Here is a 25,182-nt window from a genome sequence, read left to right as displayed (position 1 = left end):
TTAGAAAATATTTTGTAAAATTTTGTCTTTAGAAAATATTTGGTGAAATTTTGTCTTTTGAGAAGATTTCGTGAAATTTTATCTCTAGAGGAGTGAATTAGCTCGCAAGATTTAGGGTCATTAATGTGTAGGTGTTAGATATACTCAATTCTTAAAAGTCTTTACTTCAGCCCGATATTGTCATGATGTGCGATTTAGGGGTTTATTCGGGGGTGAGGTGGTGCCCTAGACACTTGGCTCTGAAAAAATATCATCATCATGCTCTTCTCTTAAATACCATTTATTTAAACCCCATATTGCCATTGGTTTAAGGGGAGTTTATGGGATGAGGCGTCCTCAAACACTTGGCCCCAACATTTTTACTCATTGGGAGATGTCTTGGGAAAAGGGCGGTGCCCCAAATATATGGTCCCACATTTGGATATCAGATTCGTATTCTATTCCCAAATACCTTAATTTTAGCCCCATATTGCGATGGTCGGTAAATAATTGCTGTTTTTGGGGTGTTTTGGAGAAAATTGTTCCCGAAAGTGGGTATCAATTTGGCACTCTTCTTCCCAATACCTTTCATTTGAGCTCCACATTGATGTGGTCGGTAAATATGCCCCATTGGGGGATGTTTTAGGGAGTGGGCTGGTCCTTCAAACACTAAGTCCTGAAAATTAATTAGCATCGTGCTCTACTCTCAATTATCATTTATTATATCCCATATCGTCAATTACCTCAAAATTGTATATCAAATTGGTTTTCTAATCTCAAAAACCATCATTTAAACCCCTTATTGCAAAAGTCCGCAAATATGTCCGGTTTGGGGTATGGGCCCTAAAAACTATCAATATCGAGATCCACTCCGTTTAAAAACCAAATTGTCATGGTGAGCAAATGCGTACTATTTGGGCCCCATAATGCAATGGTCAGCAAATACGTCCTATATGGGTTGTGTTATGGCGGTGGAGTGGCCCCATAGACACTTTTCCCCGAATATTGATATCAAAATCGTTCTTTACTCATAAAAACCTTTCATTTGAGCCCCATAAACTTTTCCTCTTTTTGCTGTTTGTGGGGTATTTTGGGAAAGGGGTAGACCCCCAGGAAATTGGTCCCGAAAGTGGGTATCAATTCTTGCTATACCCCCAATACCTTTCATTTAAGCTCCACATTGATATGGTCGGTAAATATGCCCGATTTAGGGGTGCTTTGGGGATGGTGGTTGTGCGGGTGGGGTGGCCCCATATCCACTATTATCGAATATTCATATCAAATTCGTGCTTTACTCCCAAAGACCTTTCATTTGAGCCCCATATTGCTATGGTCGTAAATTTGTCCCCTTTGGGGGATGTTTTTGGGGAGAGTCGGACTCCCAAACACTTGGTCCCATATTTGGATATCAGATTCGTATTCTACACTCAAATCGCTTTTATTTAAGCCCCATATTGCCATGGTCAGAAAAAAAGTACTGTTTGGGGGGTGTTTTGGGAAAGGGGTGGACCCCCAGAAACGTGGTCCCACATTTGGATATCAGTGGTCCCCCTAACACTTGGTCCGACAATTGGATATCAGATACGTTTTCTTATCCTAAATACCTTTCATTTGAGTCCCATATTGTCGTGCTTGGTCTAAATATATGTTTGGTAGGTTTTAGGGTGGGGGAGATCTGGCGTTTCTGAAAATTTGGGTAAGGGGGAGGGTCCGCCCCCCATTCAGATATCAAAAAATTTAATACCCTATTTTTACTACGGGATCATTATGCACCATCTGTGAAAATTTCAAGAAAATCGGTTTAGCCGTTTCTGAGACTATAAGGAACACACAAACATACAAACAAACAAACAAACCTACAAATATACACAAATTTATTTTTATATATAAGATGTTGTCTTTAGAGAAAATGTCATACAAAATTTTGTCTCTAGAGAAAATTTCATAGAAATTTTGTCTTTAGAGAAAAGTTCATAGAAATTTTGCCTTTATATTGAAAATTTCATAGAAATTTTGTCTTTAGAGAAAATTTCATAGAAATTTTGTCTTTAGAGAAAATTTCATAGAAATTTTGTCTTTAGAGAAAATTTCATAGAAATTTTGTCTTTAGAGAAAATTTCATAGAAATTTTGTCTTTAGAGAAAATTTCATAGAAATTTTGTGTTTAGAGAAAATTTCATAGAAATTTTGTCTTTAGAGAAAATTTCATAGAAATTTTGTCTTTAGAGAAAATTTCATAGAAATTTTGTCTTTAGAGAAAATTTCATAGAAATTTTGTCTTTAGAGAAAATTTCATAGAAATTTTGTCTTTAGAGAAAATTTCATAGAAATTTTGTCTTTAGAGAAAATTTCGTGAAATTTTGTCTTTAGAAAAAATTTCGTGAAATTTTGTCTTTAGAGAAAATTTCATAGAAATTTTGTCTTTAGAGAAAATTTCATAGAAATTTTGTCTTTAGAGAAAATTTCATAGAAATTTTGTCTTTAGAGAAAATTTCATAGAAATTTTGTCTTTAGAGAAAATTTCATAGAAATTTTGTCTTTAGAGAAAATTTCATAGAAATTTTGTCTTTAGAGAAAATTTCATAGAAATTTTGTCTTTAGAGAAAATTTCATAGAAATTTTGTCTTTAGAGAAAATTTCATAGAAATTTTGTCTTTAGAGAAAATTTCTTAGAAATTTTGTCTTTAGAGAAAATTTCATAGAAATTTTGTCTTTAGAGAAAATTTCATAGAAATTTTGTCTTTAGAGAAAATTTCATAGAAATTTTGTCTTTAGAGAAAATTTCATAGAAATTTTGTCTTTAGAGAAAATTTCATAGAAATTTTGTGTTTAGAGAAAATTTCATAGAAATTTTGTCTTTAGAGAAAATTTCATAGAAATTTTGTCTTTAGAGAAAATTTCATAGAAATTTTGTCTTTAGAGAAAATTTCATAGAAATTTTGTCTTTAGAGAAAATTTCATAGAAATTTTGTCTTTAGAGAAAATTTCATAGAAATTTTGTCTTTAGAGAAAATTTCATAGAAATTTTGTCTTTAGAGAAAATTTCATAGAAATTTTGTCTTTAGGGGAAATTTCATAGAAATTTTGTCTTTAGGGGAAATTTCATAGAAATTTTTTCTTTAGAGAAAATTTCATAGAAATTTTGTCTTTAGAGAAAATTTCATAGAAATTTTGTCTTTAGAGAAAATTTCATAGAAATTTTGCCTTTAGAGAAAATTTCATAGAAATTTTGTCTTTAGAGAAAATTTCATAGAAATTTTGTCTTTAGAGAAAATTTCATAGAAATTTTGTCTTTAGAGAAAATTTCATAGCAATTTTGTCTTTAGAGAAAATTTCATAGAAATTTTGTCTTTAGAGAAAATTTCATAGAAGTTTTGTCTTTAGAGAAAATTTCATACAAATTTTGTCTTTAAAGAAAATTTCATACAAATTTTGTCTTTAGAGAAAATTTCGTGAAATTTTGTCTTTAGAGAAAATTTCGTGAAATTTTGTCTTTAGAGAAAATTTCGTGAAATTTTGTCTTTAGAGAAAATTTCGTGAAATTTTGTCTTTAGAGAAAATTTTTGTAAACTTTTGTCTTTAGGGACAATTTCGTAAAATTTTGTCTTTCCAGAAAATTTCATAGAAATTTAGTCTTTACAGAAAATTTCATAGAAATTTTGTTTTTAGAGAAAATTTCGTGAAATTTTGTCTTTAGAGAAAATTTCGTGAAATTTTGTCTTTAGAGAAAATTTCGTGAAATTTTGTCTTTAGAGAAAATTTCGTGAAATTTTGTCTTTAGAGAAAATTTCGTGAAATTTTGTCTTTAGAGAAAATTTCGTGAAATTTTGTCTTTAGAGAAAATTTCGTGAAATTTTGTCTTTAGAGAAAATTTCGTGAAATTTTGTCTTTAGAGAAAATTTCGTGAAATTTTGTCTTTAGAGAAAATTTCGTGAAATTTTGTCTTTAGAGAAAATTTCGTGAAATTTTGTCTTTAGAGAAAATTTCGTGAAATTTTGTCTTTAGAGAAAATTTTTGTAAACTTTTGTCTTTAGGGACAATTTCGTAAAATTTTGTCTTTCCAGAAAATTTCATAGAAATTTAGTCTTTACAGAAAATTTCATAGAAATTTTGTTTTTAGAGAAAATTTCGTGAAATTTTGTCTTTAGAGAAAATTTCGTGAAATTTTGTCTTTAGAGAAAATTTCGTGAAATTTTTTCTTTAGAGAAAATTTCGTGAAATTTTTTCTTTAGAGAAAATTTCGTGAAATTTTTTCTTTAGAGAAAATTTCGTGAAATTTTTTCTTTAGAGAAAATTTCGTGAAATTTTGTTTTTAGAGAAAATTTTGTGAAATTTTGTCTTTAGAGAAAATTTCGTGAAATTTTGTTTAGAGAAAATTTCGTAAAATTTTCTCTTTAGAGAAAATTTCGTGAAATTTTGTCTTTAGAGAATTCGTGAAATTTTGTCTTTAGAGAAAATTTCGTGAAATTTTGTCTTTAGAGAAAATTTCGTGAAATTTTGTCTTTAGTGAAAATTTCATGAAATTTTGTAGATAGAGCAAATTTTGTGAAATTTCGGTTGTAGAGAAAATTTCGTGAAATTTTTTCTTTATAGAAAATTTCATAGAAATTTTTTCTTTAGAGAAAATTTCGTGAAATTTTTTCTTTAGAGAAAATTTCGTGAAATTTTTTCTTTAGAGAAAATTTCGTGAAATTTTTTCTTTAGAGAAAATTTCGTGAAATTTTTTCTTTAGAGAAAATTTCGTGAAATTTTGTTTTTAGAGAAAATTTTGTGAAATTTTGTCGTAAGAGAAAATTTCGTATAATTTCTACCTTTAGAAAATTTTGTGTTTTTAAAGAGAATATTTAAATTTTTATTTTCCATTTTTATTCTTTTCTTTCCCTCCCCACTGTGCCTATTGGTGGGGAAGCAAATAATTTAATCAATTGACTTTAACCATTTTCTATCTATGTTTTTATTCGGCTTTGTCATCTCATTTCAGGCCAATTTCCCATCGATCATTTTAAATCCGGGTGAAAAATACAACCACGAAGTGATTTACAAATTTGGCATATGTCGCAACAGTGGCTGTGCTAAACACGATTAAAGCCGAAAAGGATGTTTCGAACGAAAAATGACTCTAACTGTACCCCGCCCCCATACCACCACAAACAAAGGAACGTAAATGGATGTCAATGCCAGTCAATAAGGACTTAACCCTAATAACATGATAACACACACACACAAACACACACACACACATGCATGCTAGCATTCACATATTCACTGTGTTAATCTGTATAAATATACCCAAATATATGGTGACATTTTAAGTGTTATATATTGCGAAAAGAGAGAAAGTAAGTAAAGCTAGACATCAATTTACTACGATGAGAAAAGGCAAGTAAATATGAAAGACAAGTGAGAAAAAGTTAAGGTTGGTCGGAATCAACCATCAGCCATAAATCTTATCGAATGTGCTGCAAAGAACAAGAGAAGACTGTTAATTGAATATTAGAGAACTGCTTTCCATGAAATTGTTATAAAGGCCTGAGAATTTTACAAATATCACGAACATGCTTTGGGGATTTTGAATATAAATTTGGTTTAACTTGGCCAAAACAAAGGTCAATCTTGATTCCTTGTTTTTTTACATTGAGAACAATGACCTTTCACAACGACTTCAAGAGAAAAATCAGAGAAAATTCATACAGGTCGCAACGTCTCCCGGAATTTTAACGCATCCAATTATTTAAAATTTTCTTAAAGTTTAAATTACATATTTACCGTATCACTTGAAACCAAAATTTTGTTATTGGCTTAACTGCATTGCACTTTCATTACATTCATATTAACCACATTTTCCGTTCACACCTGCAGCTATTTAAGAATTTAATATTCCCCGAAATTACGACAACTGTGTGGACTTCTGAGAATTTTAATTGTCTCAAAAGTTTTGATTGAAAATGGTATTTCACTTTAAGCCATGAATGAAAGATGTATTAAAACGCAATTAATTATTAATTCATGCAGTCTCTTTGCCAAGCATTGCCCTACAGCGCCTTTGCTGCCTATGTCATATTAAATTTTGCCTCAAATCAATCGTAATATCAAAATAAAAGCACACTCAAAAAGGCAGTCTCTTTTAAAAAATTCCCTTTTTGGGATGCCGCAAAGGAAATGGGTTGAATGGGGTCTCCTTATTTTCTTTTTTGTTTGCCGTAGATGACCTAAATGGCGAGTCAAAGCTGGCAGCATCGGCAGCAGCACCACCACCAGCGACGATAAAACAAAGAAAAGCAACTAAAAACAAGTAAAAAAGGCATTAAGTTCGGCCGGGCCGAACTTTGGATACCCACCACCTCGGGTATATATGTAAATCCCATTTCATCAAAATCCGGGGAAAATTGGATAACTTAAACACTCAAAATCGGCACGGACATGGAGTGGTCTAATATATTGGGTTGCCCAAAAAGTAATTGCGGATTTTTTTAAAAGAAAGAAAATGCATTTTTAATAAAACATAGAATGAACTTTAATCAAATATACTTTTTTTACACTTTTTTTCTAAAGCAAGCTAAAAGTAACAGCTGATAACTGACAGAAGAAAGAATGCAATTACAGAGTCACAAGCTGCGAAAAATTTGTCAACGCCGACTATATGAAAAATTCGCAATTACTTTTTGGGCAACCCAAAAAATGTCACTAACTGGCCCGGGCCCGCTCCGCTGCGCCTTCTTTTACTTTATATGGAACAAACTTTTCCTTAGAATATTTATTTTCGCCAATTAAAGATCTTTTAGTGAAATACCATGATACGACAATATTGGGTTGCCCAAAAAGTAATTGCGGATTTTTCATATAGTCGGCGTTGACAAATTTTTTCACAGCTTGTGACTCTGTAATTGCATTCTTTTTTCTGTCAGTTATCAGCTGTTACTTTTAGCTTGCTTTAGAAAAAAACGTGTAAAAAAAGTATATTTGATTAAAGTTCATTCTAAGTTTTATTAAAAATGCATTTACTTTCTTTTAAAAAATCCGCAATTACTTTTTGGGCAACCCAATAAGTGCCTTTATCTGAATCCCATATGATCTTTAATGGTCTACGAATTTAAGTTTGGATATAAGGTGTACTCCATTCTTTAAATACTCTGTTTCAGCCCGATTTTTCCATGATATCTGATTTAGGGGTTTTTTTTTTTGGGGTCCCCCAGACTCTTGGCCCTGAAAAAATATCAGCACCGTGCACTTTTCTCAAAAACCATTTTTTTAAACCCCATATTGAATTGGTTAGGAGGGATGTTTAAAGGATGAGGCATCCCCCAAACACATGGCCCCAAGATTGGCTATCAAATTCGTTTTCTTATCTCAAATAGCTTTCATTTGAGCCACATATTGGCATGGGCGAAAAATGTTTAACCCTTGGGGGGGGTGTTTGGGAAGGGGGGAAGGCCTAAAATACATTGTCCTACATTTGAATATCAAATTCGTATTCTACTCACAAATACCTTTTATTTGAGCCCCAATTGTGCGATGGTCACTAAAAAATTGCTGTTTGTGGGGTATTTTGGGAAAGGGGTGGACCCCCAGAAAATTGGTCCCGAAAGTGGGTATCAATTCTTGTTCTACCTTCCAATACCTTTTATTTAAGCTCCACATTGATGTGGTCGGTAAATATGCCCGATTTAGGGGTGTTTTGGGAATTGGGGTGGTCCTCAAATACAAAGCCCGGTAAATATACAACCAATGTGCTCTATTCTCATATATCTATATATCATTTTTTGAACCCCATATCGCCATTGGCCTCAAAATTGGATATCAAATTAGTTTTCTAATCTCATTTAAACTCCTTATTGCAAAAGTCAGTCAAAATACATTGTCCTACATTTGGATATCAAATTCGTATTCTACTCACAAATACCTTTATTTGAGCCCCATATTGCGATGTTCAGTAAAAAAATTTTTACTGTTTGTGGGATATTTTGGGAAAGGGGTAGACCCCCAGCAAATTGGTCCCGAAAATGGGTATCAATTCTTGCTCTACCCCCAATACCTTTCACTTAAGCCCCACATTGACATAGTCGGTAAATATGGCCGATTTAGGGGTGTTTTGGGGATTGGTGTGGTCCCCCAAACACTAAGCCCTGAAAATATATCAGCAACGTGCTCTATTCTCATATATCTATATATCATTTATTTGAACCCCATATAGCCATTGACCTCAAAATTGGATATCAAATTCGTTTTTTAATCTCATTTAAACTCCTCATTGCAAAAGTCAGCAAACATGTGCGGTTTGGGATATTGACCCTAAAAACTATGAATATTTAGATCCACTCTCTTTAAGACCCAAATTATCTTGATGAGCAAATACGTCTTATTTGGGGGTTGTTATGGTGGTGGGACGTCCCCTAGACAGTTGGTCCGTAATGTTGATATCAGATACGTGGTCTACTCCCAAATACCTTTAATTTGAGCCCTTATTTCCATAGTTGGCAAACATGACCGGCATGGGGGGTGTTTTGGGGGATGGGGCGGCCACTTAGTGAGTTGGCTTTGAAAATATATATCGGATTGGTATTCTACTCTAAAAAAACCGCCTTATTTGAGCCTCATATTGCAATAGTCAGAAAATACTTACTATTTGGGTGATGTTGTGGGGGTGGGATGGCCCCATAGACATTTTTCTCGAATATTCATATAAAATTCGTGCTCTACTCCCAAATACCTTTCATTTGAGCCCCATATTGCTATGGTCATAAATTTGTCCCCTTTGGTGGAATGTTTCTAGGGAGAGGCGTCCCCCCAAACACTTAGTCACTTATTTGGATTTCAGATTCGAATTCTACATTAAAATACCTTTTATTTATGCCCCATATTCCCATGGTCAGTAAATAAGTCCTGTTTGGGGGGTGTTTTGGGGAAGGGGTGGACCTCTAGAAAGCTGGTCCCACATTTGGATATCAGATTCGTATTCTTTTCGCAAATACCTTTCATTTGAGTCCCATATTGCCATGGGCGGTAAATATGTCCGATTTAGGGATGTTTTGGGGCTTAGGGTGATCCCCCTAGCACTTGGTCCGACAATTGGATATCACATACGTTTTCTTATCCTAAATACCTTTCATTTGAGTCCCATATTGTCGTGATTTGTCTAAATGTATGTTTGGTAGGTTTCAGGGTGGGGCAGCCCCCCTAGGTACTCATCCGAAATTTTGATACCAAATTTTTATTTTTAGGGTACTATATGAGAACACACAAAATTTCGCTTAAATCGCACTACCCATCTCCGAGATCTGGCATTTCTGAAAATTAGGGTACGGGGGAGGGTAAAATTTCAGCGAAATCAGGTAATAAATTAAACTTTTATTGGCTTCAGACCCCTTGCGGGCAGATCTGCCTATATGGCAGCTATATCCAAATATAGACCGATCTGAACCATATTTAAGTCTGGTATCAGGAGGCTTAAAATAACTCATTGTTCCAAATTTCAGCAAAATCGGGTAAAAAATAAAGCTTTTATGATCTTCAGATCCTTTATCGCGAGATAGGTCTATATGGCAGCTATGTCTAAATATGGACCGATCTAATCCATATTTAGGTCAGATGTCGGGAGGCTTAAAATAACACATTGTTGCAAATTCGGCGAAATCGGGTAATAAATAAAGCTTTTATGGCCTTCAGACCCTTTATCGGCAGATCGGTCTATATGGCAGCTATATCTGAATATGGACTATTCTGAACCATATTTAGGTCATATGTCGGGAGGCTTAAAATAACAAACTTTTTCAAATTTCAGCGAAATCGGGTAATAAATAAAGCTTTTATGGCCTTTAGACCCTTTATCGGGAAATCGGTCTATATGGCAGCGATATCTGAATATAGTCCGATCTGAACCATATTTAGGTCAGTTGTCGGGAGGCTTAAAATAACCCACTGTTTTATATTTCAGCGAAATCGGGTAAAAAATAAGCTTCTATGGCCTTTAGATCCTTCATCGGAAGATCGGTCTATATGGTAGCTATATCTAAATATAGTCCGATCTGAACCATATTTAGGTCAGTTGTCGGGAAGCCTTAAACTACTCACTGTTTCAAATTTCAGCAAAATCGGATGAAAAATAAAGTTTATATGGGCATTAGAACCTTTATCGGAAAATCGGTCTATATAGCAGCTCTATCCAAATATGGTCCGATTTGGCCCGTTCAAGAACTTAACCAGCGAGCATCAAAAAAACGTATCTATGCCAAATTTCAGCTCAATATCTCAATTTTTGAAGGCTCTAGAGTGATTACAACAAACGGACGGACAGACGGACGGACAGGCGGACGGACAGGCGGACGGACGGACAGACACACGGACATCGTTAACTAGTCTTAGAATTTTACGACGATCCGAAATATATATACTTTGTAGGGTCGGAAATTTTTATTTCGATGTGTTGCTAACGGAATGACTAAATGAGTATACCGCCTATCCTTCGGTGGTGGGTATAATAAAATTTCATTTCGTAGCACTTCATTTCCTGTTTTATGGAGTTAATTAAATTAAAATCCCTTTTTAGAATTGAAAGCTTTTCATGCTGGTTATTTATTCTTTTTGTTGTTGTTGTTGCTTATTATTTGCATTATTATTTTTTGCCCAATGTCCATTATAAGCAAGGAATATGAAAATTAAAGAAAATAAAAGAAGAATTTTTCTACCTGGTACCTTAGACTTAGACAAATATATTGCGCCATAGCCATAAGAAATCAATTTACTCGTTGATAACAAAACTTCGTTCGATATTCAGTTAAAAGCAAATGAAAACGTAAATCTCACATATCAAAGAATGCTGTCCAATTCAAGTTTTAAGCTCAGTGATAAAGGTCCTCCTTTTTCTTAGACGAGTCTGAACGGAATGCCGCATTGCGACACCTTTTTGGGGAGAAGTTTTTAGATGATATAGTACGTCACAAATATCGCCAGCATTAGGTCACTACCACCACTGAAATTTTTTTCCGATGCTCTCATCAGGATTCGAACCCTAGTTTACAGCTTTGTTGGCGGACATACTAACCACTGCGCTACGGTGACCTCGGGCAAATGTATAACTCGGAAAGAAATTAAATTAATTTGTTTGGAAATGACCAGTAGCGATCATTGGATTATTACGAAAGGTGATTAATATAAAGGGTGATTTTTTAGCTATTATCTTGTTGGTAACACTTGGTAGCTCACGGACGTTTCGTGTTTTGTTTCAATGTTAAGCATCTTCAGTTTGGTCTATAATTTAACCATGAATGGTCTTACAAACGAACAAAACTAGCAACAAATTTTATTACTAAAATGCGTGCTCTCTTAACCCTCTGACGCACAGTGGGATGGGGAAAAAATAAGTGGAAATAAGTCTGCCTTTTGGAACGGATAGAGATATCTTCATGAAATTTATAAGTGGTAGTTATTGCTGAGGTGTTATCATGCAAAACCAACTGGACAGGGCCTGCTCCGCTGTGCCTTCTTTCACTCTCCTATTTAATCTGAGCCCTATATTGGCACGGCCAGGAGAAAAGTCCTGCTTCGCTGCGCCTTCTTTCATTCTCCTATTTAATCTGAGCCCTATATTGACACGGTCAGGAAAAAGTCCCTGTTTGGTGGTGCTGGTACGACCTTTCAGATATTTCGCCCCAATGTGGATATCATATTGGTGCTCTACTCCCAAATTTCTAACATTTGAGCCTTATATTGCTATGGTCGGTGAATATGTTCGGTGTGTGTTTTTAAGGGTGAGGTGGACCCCCTGCATCTGATTCGTGCTCTAGTTTCAAATACCTTCCATTTGAGCCTAATATTGTCATTATTAGATTATATTTTCATTTGGCGGGCTTTAGAGCTGGGGCGGCTGACCTTAAGTATAGGTATACCAAAATCGTTGCACCCATCTCCGAGATCTGTCATGTTTGAAAATAGGGTGAGGGAAGGGTCCGCTCATTAAAGTTTTGATGTTAGATCTACTTCATTCTCTTGATTTTGGTGGTGGATTGGAGTAACCAAACCCTTTGCCCCAAATATGGGTATCAGATTCATACTTTACTCCCAAAAACCACATTTGAGCTATATATTGCTAAAGTCGGTATATATGTGTAGTTCATGGGGAGTTTATGAGATGAGTCGTCCCTCAAACACTTGGCCAAAAAACAGATATCACATTTGAGCTCCTTTTTTACCATAATCCACAAATATGTCTAGTTTGCGGTATCTGTTAGACGCGAAAGCCGGGCAATGACAAAGGAAATGCTGTATCGTCTCATCATCTTCCCTGCATGCCTTACACATGCAATCATTTGCCGCATCGATTTTACATAACTGAGCTCGTGGTCCTATGTGTCCCGTCATGATACCAATAGCTATACTGATCTCCTTCTTACTTCCTTTCAGTAAAAGCCTCGTCTTCTCAGGTTTTTAACTCGGACTGCGTCGACCCGAAAGGTTTCGGATTAACCATGTTTACTGAAGGCAGTCCTCTGGCCTCTACCGAAAAATCATCTGCCTTTTCATTCCCCCTTACTCCGTTATGGCCCGGTACCTACGCGATGCGGATTTTGCCATCCTCAGAGAAGGCTTTAATCTCCTTCTTACACTGCAAGACAGCTCGTGACCTTACCGTCCTGGTTGTTATTGCCATTTTGGTAATTTTACTGTCAGTAAAGATGTTCACACTCGACGTCCTCGCGTTAGCACCACACACTTCACGGATTCCGTGATTGCACGGATCTCCGCCTGCAGGGCCGTATTATGGCCTGGCAGTCTAAAACAGATCTTAGTCTCTGGGTTCTCAATGTAGACCCCAGGCCCACTCTGTCCTACCACTTGGGATACCACATTTTTAAAAATCCGCAGGTCCTTCTGTGTCTATCCCAATTTGAGGGTAAAAAGTGTACTTCCAACCAAAGACCTTTTATTGGTGTCCTATTCTATCCTGATTGGGCTTCATTTATTTTTTATACTTCCTTTTTTGGGTAGGATTGGGAAGGGCGATTGCCCTCTTACACGTCCATTCATTTAATACAATATATTCTAGGTCGCCCCACATGACAGATCGGTGTTGTTGTAATTGGGAGGAAAGGGTCGGTCCCCCCAACGCTAAGATCCATAGGACGATTTATTTGAGTCCTTTAACGTCGATACCTACATGTCCTGTTGAACGGCAGGACGTGACCCAGATACTTGAATCATTATACCAACATTAAATTCGAACTCTACTGTCATAGACCTTTCGTTTAATTCCCATATTTTCCCGATCGAACTACGCGTCTTATTGAAGCGTTTTATGCGGTTGGGCCGGTCCCATACTCTCTCTTAAGTGTGTATATCAGATTCGTAGTAAAACTCTCAAAGACCTTCCATTTTGTGGCGTTGGACATTCATGCCCGCCTTGAGGGTTTTTGGGGTTGGATAGGCTCCTTAGACACCTCGGACCAAATTCTTATATCAAATGTGTTCTCAACATCCAATCACCTTTTATTTGATACCCATATTGTCCCAATCGGCAAATATGTCCTGTTGTGGGGAGGTGGGGTGTTCCTCAGACACCAAAGAATACACTTTTATATCAGATTTGTACTTTACTTTTAAATACCTTTCATTTGATACCCATATTGCCCAAAGGAATAAAAGTGTCTTGTTGGGGGTGGGGAACCCCCCCGACACTTAAGGTAAAAATTTTATGAAAGGTACCTAATCTACTTTTAAATACCATTTGATAACCATATTTCCCTATTGAGGGTGGGAGACCTCCGAACACTTAGAGTGAATTTTTTATACCAAGTTCGTGCTCTACTCCTTAATACCTTTCATTTGATACCCATATTGTCCCAATCGGTAAACATGTCCGTTCGGGTGGGTTTTCGGATGGGGCGTCGCCCCAGGATATTCAACCCCAAAATTTAATACCAATTTCGTGTTTTTGTTGCTTCTGTTAGGTGGTATACAAAATTTCGTTTAAATCAGTGCTCCCATCTCCAAGATCTGGCGTTTTTGAAAATTGGCGTAAGGGGGAGGGTCCGCCCCCCTTCGGATATCAATAAGTGGACTTCTCTATTTTCACCAGTGGCTCAAACTCTACCATCTGTGAATCGGGAGATCGGTATGTGTATATGACAGCTATACTCAAATATAGACCTATCTGAAATATAGACCTATATTGAACAAGAATGACAAAGAGTCTAGCACTTTCCACTGTGTCAAATTTAAGCGAAATTCGAGTAACAAACGTGCTTTAAGTGACCCAAGAACTGAAATTGGGAGATCGGTATATATGGCAGCTATATCCAAATATAGTCCGATCTTGACCACACTCGGGACGAATGTCGAAGGGCCCAACAGAACTCATTGTGGTAAATCTCAGCGACATCGGTTAATAAATTCACCTTTTATGAGTCTAAAACCTTAAATCGGGAGATCAGTATATATGGCAGCTACATCAAAATCTTGACCGATCTGAGCCGTGTTAAAAAGGAATGTCGGAGAACCTTACTTACCCAATTATTTCAAATTTCAGCGAAATCGGGCTATAAATACGATTGTTATGGGTCCAAGACCTCAAATTGAGAGATAGGTCTATATGGCAGTTATATCGAAATATAGACCGATCTTAATCATACTCGGTACCAAAGTCGAGAGGCCTAACGCAACTCGTTGCGCCTAATTTCAGCAAAATCGGTAAACAAATTCACCTTTTATGGGCCTAAAACCTTAAGTCGCGAGATAAGTATATATGGGAGCTATTTCCAAATCTGGACCGATCTGAGCCGTATTAAACAGGGATGTCGACAACTCGCTATATCAAATTTCTGCGAAATCCGACAGTAAATGCGCCTAGTATGGATCTAAGACCCTAAATCAAGAGACCGATCTATACGGCAGCTATATCCAAATCTGAAGCGATCCGGGCTAAATAAACAAGAATGGTGAGGGGGGCCTAACATAACTTACTGTACCAAAGTTCAGCGAAATCGGACAATAAATGCGCTTTTATTTAGCCCCAAGACCCAAAATCAAGATATCGATCTGATTGTGTAAAATTGCAAGACTAGAGCTTTACTCCTTTGACAGTATGCGTGCTTTCGAAAGACAGACACCGCCTTCGGTGGAGGGTATAAAAATAACTGTTTGGGGTGGTTTGCATGCCGGAGGCGTCATTAGACCATACTTCTTCGTCGACCATGCCAATCGTCACGTTACCATAAATGGACAACGCTACCGCAACATCCTCACTGATAATTTGTGGCCTGAATTCGAAGATATGGATCTAGCCAACATGTGGTTTCAACAGGACGGTGCCACAAGCCATACGGCACACATTACAACCATTTTATTGTAGAGTAAGTTTGATGAGCCAGTTTTGAGATAAAGCGAAGAATAATACTGGCAAACAGATGATACTTTGAATTAAGCAAGCAGTTTAGAAACAAGGCCACCTTTCGACAGACGAAGATTACACAAGACACTGATACTACTCGTGTTGTTATGTGGTTCTGAGGCATGGGTACTTGTGAAAGGAACAGTGAGAAAGTGCTTGGAGTGTTTGAGAGAAAGACTCTTCGTAAACTATATGGACCAGTTAGCGTTAATGAAGAATATAGGCGTCGTATGAACCACGACTTGTATGACGACAATAGCATAGCCACAGTATCAAAATATAACGGCTGCGTTTGTTAGGTCATGTTGTCAGAATGGATGAAGAAGCTCCTGCAAAGAAGGCAAACACGGTGGTACACGCAAACCGGGAAGACCAAAAGCCCGATGGAAAGATCTAGTGGTGGGAGACACCACGAAACTTTGTGTCAGAGATTTAAGAATGAGCGCAGAAGATCGAGGCGTTTCGAACGCTATTCTACGTTCGGCTAGTGGAACAAATGTTCTGTCATAGCCAATTAAAGTAAGTTTGAAGAGCGTGTTATCTCAAGAAATGGCCCAATCGATTGGCCGTCTTGTTCGTGCGATTTGGGCTACTTTTTTGGGCTACTTCAAGTTGTTGTTGTAGCCACATTTTCATGAGGAAGTCGCGGTCAAGCTCCTGTAGGTGAGCAAGCTCGTGCCGGTCAAAAGGTCCTATCTCCGCGGGAACAGGGTGGCCATTGGTTATTTAAAGGCGCCAGTAACACGCCTTGTCCAGCATCATAGGCACTGAGTATTTGTGCAAGAGCCGGTTCAGACCGGCCTCTCACTGTGCGCGACTGCCGTTGCAGTTACTTCGTATGGAGAATTTCACTATCCGCAACCTGTGGACGCGCTCTGCAGCTCGCAGCTAAGCTTCTCGTGACAGCCCTGAACACCATACAGATCGAACCTTATTGTTCCAGCCTGTATGGTGCTCACAGCTAGCCCGTACCGGGACTACCTCAATTCATTGGTCTATGCCAACAAACCGACGCACAGTGGGCCAAATGGCAAAAAAATTGGAAATAAGTCTACAACTTTTTATCTGTTGATTTTAGCCATACAAAATGTTCTAGACATTTGTAGAGGAGGACATAGGCTTTCAGAAAAGTGCTGTTGTTGGTCCATATCTTTAATACAGGGTGAGCTACAGGGTGTCAAAGTTGACCACTTTTGACTTCTCCAAGCTTCTGGGGGCCATAACTTTTGATCTACTCAACCGATTTACATGATTTAGGACTCTAGAGAAAGAGCTTGACAAGATCTAAAAAACTTATGCATAAAGTACCATGCCATCGTGTACTGTTAAGGAGTTATGAATTGTTTAATTTTAAAATATGAAAATTTGGCCTTGGTTTTTTTCAGTGTTTTTTTAATAACTCCGTCAATTTTAAAGCTATAAACTTCATACTTCACACAAATTATGCCAGCATATGTGTGCATAAAATACAAAAGGAATCACGTGAATATCTTTGGCGGTTTAAAAATGGCATCGTTTTCAATATGAAAAATATTTTTTTTGTCAAAAAATTGCAAAATTTTTCAAAAAAGATACTCCCATTTCCTTTAAGTTTTCGCAAACTTTGGCCGTCAAAGCATTATCATTTCTTTCCATTTTCACAAAGTCGAGGTATTAAGAAAAGTTTTAAGTGCTAATTTGGCTAATTTCGATATCAAACAACACCGTTATCTTAAGACCAAAATGGCCAATTTTTTTACTAAACTTCAAAAGTTTCTCACTGGAAAAAAAGTTCCACGGGGATTTTTTCGCTTTTTTTGAACTTAAATGAAAGCTTAAAATGTTCCCAACATTTTAAGGTATGTCTCGCCATATCCTAGCCATAAATGAGATCGTAGCGATCAAAATACTGAAAAAAGTCAATTTTCAAGTAGTGCTATATTCATTGCTAAAAAACAAGTATTACGTCACATTTTATTGCAAAGATGTTAAATAAACTTTTATTTGGTAACACTTCTTCTACAAAACACAAAAAGAATCATGGAAATATCTCTATTCTATTCCATTTTATGGAACCGGCAATAAAAAAGTCAATTTTTCAAAAAAGTCGAATTTCCCAAATTTTGTTTTTGTTGTCCTAATTGCACATGACACACTATAGCCATATTTACGCAACATACCTTATCGTAAAGGAAATTTTCATACCTTTCCAACGATGTATAAAACATTTCTCAACTCGGATTCTATCTACTCTAAAATTCATTTACACTTCATTAAACTCTATATAAAAATGTCTATTTGTGAAATGGAACCTTATATGGGGCCTACACTAAAACATTGATAGATTTGCCCAGGGTTTACAATACAAATGTGTTAGAATAAAAAAAGGTCTCCTGCCAAAGTTTAAAAAAATTGGAATAAAAATATGTGTTTTAGAGCGAAAACACTTCGCATCGGCGTGCGTTTGTATAGTACCTACATCTATTTTTAATGTAAGCTGATGATTTTTGAATAAAAAGTAACCTAGAAATATACCTGCATATATATATATATTTGTGTTAAGATTTGATGCAGACAAATGTTACCTGTTTCGCTATGTCGAATTCCCAGGAAATCCACCGTATCAATGAATGTGAAAAAACCTACCCATAAAAAATTCATTGTCATTTTTTTAACCAAATTCGAGTCCAGGTAAATAATTATAGAAGAGTAAGTAAAAAGAGGCACTTTGGACCCCTTTTTACGATTGCGTCTGATACCTGAAATGGGTCATTAATTGTGAATATATTGCATAAATATTTGAACAAAATCCAAATTTTCTTCATTATATTTTGTAGAGGCGTAAAGGACATTTATAAGTTATGGAAGTCATACTGAAGTATTCCACTCTTTCGAAAATTGTATGGGACATCAAAAATGATTCCAAATCATACACGGAGTCATTTAAGGAACTTGTTTACACTTTGGACCACATATATGGAATAAGGCTAAATAAAGACGCTTTAGACAAACTTGAAAAATTCTACAAATCATTTGAGAGAAGGTTGCCAGAATGTTCATTCGCAAAAATCAAGTTTTTCAAAATGTATGAGAAGTGGCTGAAATCGGATCTACTTATTGAAATTAAACCGCTGATTCCCGGCCGGCCTAGCAAAGCATACGACGAAGTTACGGAGAAAACCAAAAAGAAAAAACAAGAGGAACTATTGGCGGCACATCCGCCAAATTTAATAAAAGATACGTTCAAAACAGCATTGTTAAAAACACAACCAAAAAATGTTGGACGAATTGTCGATGTTTTACCATTAGCATCTCCGAAAAGGGTAAAGAGAATGGTAGAAAGTATTCCAACTCCAAAATCGACTACAGAATTCACGGAGGAAGATGCACTGGCCCTGATTTTGAACCTAGGCCTCTCAAGAAACAAATACTCAACAATGAGGAAGGCTCTTCGTGAAAAAGGATGGGGTTGTTTACCCTCAAAACATAAATTGTACAACACCAGGACGAAAATGGTGCCATCAAATATATACGTGGACGAATTAAAAGCAAGAGTGAAACTTGCTGATCTTGTTGAAAATACAGCTGTTAGAATTATTTCTAATTTTACTGAAGAACAGTTGAACACATGTAATAATTCCGAAGTGGTTTTGATCAGCAAATGGGGTTGTGATGGATCATCTGGATTTTCCGAATATAAGCAACAAACAGAAATAGATACCAACTTCGCATCAATTTTCATGGCATCATTAGTACCATTGAGAATGAGATTGTACAAGGACCAATCTTCATCATCGAAAGAAAATGCATTTCAAGATATATGGATAAATAGAACACCTGGGTCAAAATATTTATGTCGCCCAATTCGGTTTGAGTATACAAAGGAAGACCGGAACACAACACGATCTTTGGTGAACGAAATAAAGGAAGAAATTGCTGCATTACCCATGATTGTTATAAACCAATTGGGAAGAAATATAAAAGTTTCGTTTCAACTACAACTCACTATGATCGATGGAAAGGTGGCAAACGCATTAACTGGCGTTATGTCCAATTGGAGATGCAATATTTGTGGCAAGAAGAATGGGCAATTCGAGGACAAGTCTGATGAAAATTTAGTAAACGAAAATGCGCTCAATTTCGGTATTTCGCCCCTGCACTGTAGAATTCGATTCATGGAGTATTGTTTGCATTTATCGTATGACCTTAAATATCGGACTAGCCCTGGAAACCGCGATGTCTCTGCTAGAAACAACCAAGATCTTCACAAAATGAGGCAGGAAGAGAAGAATCGAATCCAGTTGGAGTTTAAACAAAAGGGACTTATAATAGATAAACCTCTTTACGGATACGGAAGCACAAATGATGGCAACTCGGCAAGGCGGTTTTTTGAGGACCCCGTATCGACATCTAAAATAACCGGTCTTGATGAACACTTGCTAAGACGATTCAAAGTGATTTTGGCTGTAATCAATAGCAAAAAGATGATAAATTCAACCAAATTTGAAGCTTATAGTAATGACACAAAAAACATTTTATCTGATTTATATTCGTGGAAAGCTTTAACACCGACAGTACATAAAGTCTTACATCATGGCAAGGAAATTGTGGAATACAACATACTTCCGTTAGGAGAACTTACAGAAGAAGCTCAGGAATCCCGTAATAGAGATGTTAAACAGTTCCGGCTTTTCAATACCCGAAAGAGCACCAAATTTAACCAAAATTATGATTTACTTCAATATTTATTGTTATCGTCTGATCCGGTACTATACAGCATCAGAACTAAATGGCTACCAAAAATATGTGACGATATAGATAAGGACGATCCCGATGCCATTCAAATTAAAGAGCTTTTAAATTTTGATACCTTAGATTATTTGGTAGAGAATAAAATCAAATAATACAAAACTAAAATGCTTTTTTATTTTGGGAGTAGCTAATATACAGGGTGGCTGATGAAAGCCGCTACCAAAAAAAAATGTAATAACTTTTTTTCTATTTAATAATAATAATTTAATAATTAATTTAATTAATTAATTAATTAATTTAATTAATAATAATTTAATAATTAATTTAATAATTTAATTTAACATGAATAAAAGAAAAATGTATTCCATACACCGAAAAAAAAATGTAGCAATATTCATCATTGTAGCAATATTCATCAGCCACCCTGTACATATAAACGCACGCCGATGCGAAGTGTTTTCGCTCTAAAACACATATTTTTATTCCAATTTTTTTAAACTTTGGCAGGAGACCTTTTTTTATTCTAACACATTTGTATTGTAAACCCTGGGCAAATCTATCAATGTTTTAGTGTAGGCCCCATATAAGGTTCCATTTCACAAATAGACATTTTTATATAGAGTTTAATGAAGTGTAAATGAATTTTAGAGTAGATAGAATCCGAGTTGAGAAATGTTTTATACATCGTTGGAAAGGTATGAAAATTTCCTTTACGATAAGGTATGTTGCGTAAATATGGCTATAGTGTGTCATGTGCAATTAGGACAACAAAAACAAAATTTGGGAAATTCGACTTTTTTGAAAAATTGACTTTTTTATTGCCGGTTCCATAAAATGGAATAGAATAGAGATATTTCCATGATTCTTTTTGTGTTTTGTAGAAGAAGTGTTACCAAATAAAAGTTTATTTAACATCTTTGCAATAAAATGTGACGTAATACTTGTTTTTTAGCAATGAATATAGCACTACTTGAAAATTGACTTTTTTCAGTATTTTGATCGCTACGATCTCATTTATGGCTAGGATATGGCGAGACATACCTTAAAATGTTGGGAACATTTTAAGCTTTCATTTAAGTTCAAAAAAAGCGAAAAAATCCCCGTGGAACTTTTTTTCCAGTGAGAAACTTTTGAAGTTTAGTAAAAAAATTGGCCATTTTGGTCTTAAGATAACGGTGTTGTTTGATATCGAAATTAGCCAAATTAGCACTTAAAACTTTTCTTAATACCTCGACTTTGTGAAAATGGAAAGAAATGATAATGCTTTGACGGCCAAAGTTTGCGAAAACTTAAAGGAAATGGGAGTATCTTTTTTGAAAAATTTTGCAATTTTTTGACAAAAAAAATATTTTTCATATTGAAAACGATGCCATTTTTAAACCGCCAAAGATATTCACGTGATTCCTTTTGTATTTTATGCACACATATGCTGGCATAATTTGTGTGAAGTATGAAGTTTATAGCTTTAAAATTGACGGAGTTATTAAAAAAACACTGAAAAAAACCAAGGCCAAATTTTCATATTTTAAAATTAAACAATTCATAACTCCTTAACAGTACACGATGGCATGGTACTTTATGCATAAGTTTTTTAGATCTTGTCAAGCTCTTTCTCTAGAGTCCTAAATCATGTAAATCGGTTGAGTAGATCAAAAGTTATGGCCCCCAGAAGCTTGGAGAAGTCAAAAGTGGTCAACTTTCACACCCTGTAGCTCACCCTGTATTAAAGATATGGACCAACAACAGCACTTTTCTGAAAGCCTATGTCCTCCTCTACAAATGTCTAGAACATTTTGTATGGCTAAAATCAACAGATAAAAAGTTGTAGACTTATTTCCAATTTTTTTGCCATTTGGCCCACTGTGCGACGTTGTTGGATGAGCTCAGAAATGTCTTTCGGCTGAAATGTCCAGCAGAGTCATCAAAAATTGGCTCGAACATATTAAGAAATGCAAACGAGCCCGCTGTAGCCATAGGGACGAGTTCCATTGATAAATGTTTTGATTGCACTTGAAGGCGATAATAAAGTTTTTGAAACATCTCAAATGGTTTGCGTTTTACTTTTTTACTGGAAAACTCGATAAATCTTGAAGAGGGTTTAGAGAGGGAAGAAGATAAATATTTAGACTACTCCTTGCTGGAATACATGATTTGTGTTTCTGATTTCTCTCACCGTTAAGTAAATTAAATCCAGAAATTTTTAAGTCACGAACCAAGCCTCCAATCACACATTTTACATGGATAAGAACAACATCAAATCATCCTGTGTCAGGATTTTTGGGGTCTTTTAAGCGGCATTTTTGATGAAGATTTATCTGTTGAAACCGAACCATTTTAAGGCTGTTGCTTTAGGCTAATCGTTTGGGTACAACAGGAATTCATCATCAGGAGTTTTCTTAGCCATCCAAGCACGGTTGAGTAAGCAATAGCACCACTCTTCCTTGGGGCTTTGTACAGATGCGGTGTAGATAATGTCTTTTAAGATGAATTTCCTCCTTTGCCCCTTGAGCATACCTTAAGTTCAAGACGAATGAATAATCCATTTACGGTGGAGGTTTCTTTGTGATGGGAAAACTATCAAAAAGTCCGTTTTGAAAGCTTGGCCCTTGACTTTGTTTAACCTATTTTCTACTTATGTTCCTTTCTCTGAGGAGATGGGTATCAAACGTTATGCGTTGCTTGATTTAAAGTCATACTCTTCTTTAGGAAAACTTGATGTCCCCCTTGCAAATGTTTGCATTATTATTAGACTTTACAAAGTTTTCAATTGTTGTGTGACTTGTTGTGATGTCTTCGCAGGCATATTTGCTGCCAGCCTTCATAAAATGTCAAACATAAACTTTATTATGCCTGGCGGGCAACAAAAATTCAAATTCAGGATGATAAGTGAAAATTTGTTGATATTGTGCCTGACCAGTCAACAACATTGACATGACTCTGCTGCTTATCAGTATAAGATTTACAGCTTGTTTGAAGATGTCATCGAGAATTTGTGGGCGATGTCAATGAAATGGTTTACAAGGATATGCTCTCATGCTAGATGGCCATCTTCAAGGTTGTCTTGAAGACATAGACAAACCACAGGCACAAAATATACACATATTCTCAATACTAAATTTCCCATGAACATTCCATTTAGGAAGGCGCCCCAGTAGCCAAGTTGGAAACGTGCTCGGACTTCCAAAGAGGGGGTCATTGGTTCGTTTCCCACCAAAGGGTTAGGTCTGTCGCTACTAAGGACTTAAAATTGTCTAAGTGAGTTTGTAAACCTAAACTTCCATTAAGGAACACCTACTTACTAACTTAATATATGGAACAAGTGGTCGGTCATAGTCAATTAAATTGAGTAAGGAAACTAGTTCGAATCCTAAAGCTGACTCGTTCGCATCTTAACGCAACTAGGAAACTTGTTCGCATCCTAACGAGACTGGGCAACTAGTTCGCATCCTAACGCGACTAGGAAACTAGTTCTCATCCTAACGCTGATTCGATCGCATCCTTACATGATTAGGCAAATAATTCGCATCCTAACGCTGATTCTTCGTTTCCTAACGCGGCAAGGAAACTAGTTCGCATCCTAACGAGACTGGGCAACCAGTTCGCATCCTAACGCTGATTCGTTAGCATCCTAACGAGACTAGGAAAGTAGTTCGCATCCTAACGCTGATTCGATGGCATCCTATATTTTCCTAGGAAAATAATTCGCATCCTAACGCCGATTCGTTCGCATCTTAACGCGACTAGGAAACTAGTTCGCATCCTAACGCTGATTCGTTTGGATCCTAACGCGACTAGGAAACTAGTTCGCATCCTAACGCTGATTCGATCGCATCATAACGTGACTAGGAAAGTAATTCGCATGATAACGCTGATTCTTCGTATCCTAACGCGACTAGGAAACTACTTCGCATCCTAACGAGACTGGGCAACCAGTTCGCATCCTAACGCTGATTAGTTCGTATCCTAACGCGACTGGGCAACTAGTTCGCATCCTAACGCGACTAGGTATCTAGTTCGAATCCCAACGCAACTAGGAAACTAGTCCGCATTCTAATGCTGATTCGTTCGCATCCTAACGCGACTCGGAAACTATTTCGCATCCTAACGAGACTGGGCAACTAGTTCGCATTCTAACGCTGATTCGTTAGCATACTAACGCGGCTGGGAAACTAGTTCGCAACCTAATGAAACTGAGCAACTATTTCGCATCCTAACGCTGATCCGTTCGCATCCTAACGCGACTAGGAAACTAAATAGTTAGCATCCTAACGAGACTGGGCAACTAGTTCGCATCCTAACGGGGCTAGGTATCTAGTTGGAATCCCAACGCAACTAGGAAACTAGTTCGCAATCAAACGCTGATTTGTTCGCATCCTTACGCGAGTAGGAAACTATTTCGCATCCTAACGAGACTAGGCAACTAATTCGCATCCCAACGCTGATTCGTTTGGATCCTAACGCGACTAGGTAACTAGTTCGCATCCTAACGCAGCTAGGCAACTAGTTCGCATCCTAACGCTGATTCCTTCGCATTCTAAGGCGACTTGGAAAGTAGTTCGCATCCTAACGCTGATTCGATGGCATCCTATATTTTCCTGGGAAAATAATTCGCATCCTAATGCTGATTCTTCGTATCCTGACGCGGCTAGGAAAATAGTTCGCATCCTAACGAGACTGGGCAACTAGTTCGCATCCTAACGATGATTCGTTCGCATCCTATCTCGACTAGGAAAGTAGCTCGCATCCTAACGCTGATCCGATGGCATCCTATATTTTCCTGGGAAAATAATTCGCATCCTAATGCTGATTCTTCGTATCCTGACGCGGCTAGGAAGCTAGTTCGCATCCTAACGAAACTGAGCAACTAGTTGGCATTCTAACGCTGATTCGTTCGCATCCTAACGCGACTAGGAAACTAGTTCGCATTCTAACGAGACTGGGCAAATAGTTCGCATCCTATCGCGACTAGGAAACTAGTTCGCATCCTAACGCGACTAGGTAACCAGTTCGCATCCTAACGCGACTAGGAAACTAGTTCGCATCCTATCTAGACTAGGCAACTACAATAGTTCGCATCCTGACGCTGATTCGTT

At 36.7% G+C, this 25,182-nt stretch overlaps 1 protein-coding gene across 1 annotated transcript in view; it reads left to right on the top strand.

Moving 5' to 3' along the window:
- Positions 1-5,283, top strand: part of LOC106087640 (galactose mutarotase) — a 78,424-nt gene extending 73,141 nt beyond the window's left edge. The window contains exon 7 of the mRNA XM_013252754.2: positions 4,961-5,283. Within this exon, the coding sequence (XP_013108208.2) occupies positions 4,961-5,065 (105 nt within the window). The 3' untranslated portion in view covers positions 5,066-5,283. The remainder of the gene's footprint in view (positions 1-4,960) is intronic.
- Positions 5,284-25,182: the final 19,899 nt, after the last annotated feature.

The sequence above is a fragment of the Stomoxys calcitrans genome, chromosome 4, assembly GCF_963082655.1.
Source record: "Stomoxys calcitrans chromosome 4, idStoCalc2.1, whole genome shotgun sequence".
Lineage (NCBI taxonomy): Eukaryota > Metazoa > Arthropoda > Insecta > Diptera > Muscidae > Stomoxys > Stomoxys calcitrans.
This window is presented reverse-complemented; position numbering and strand designations above follow the sequence as displayed.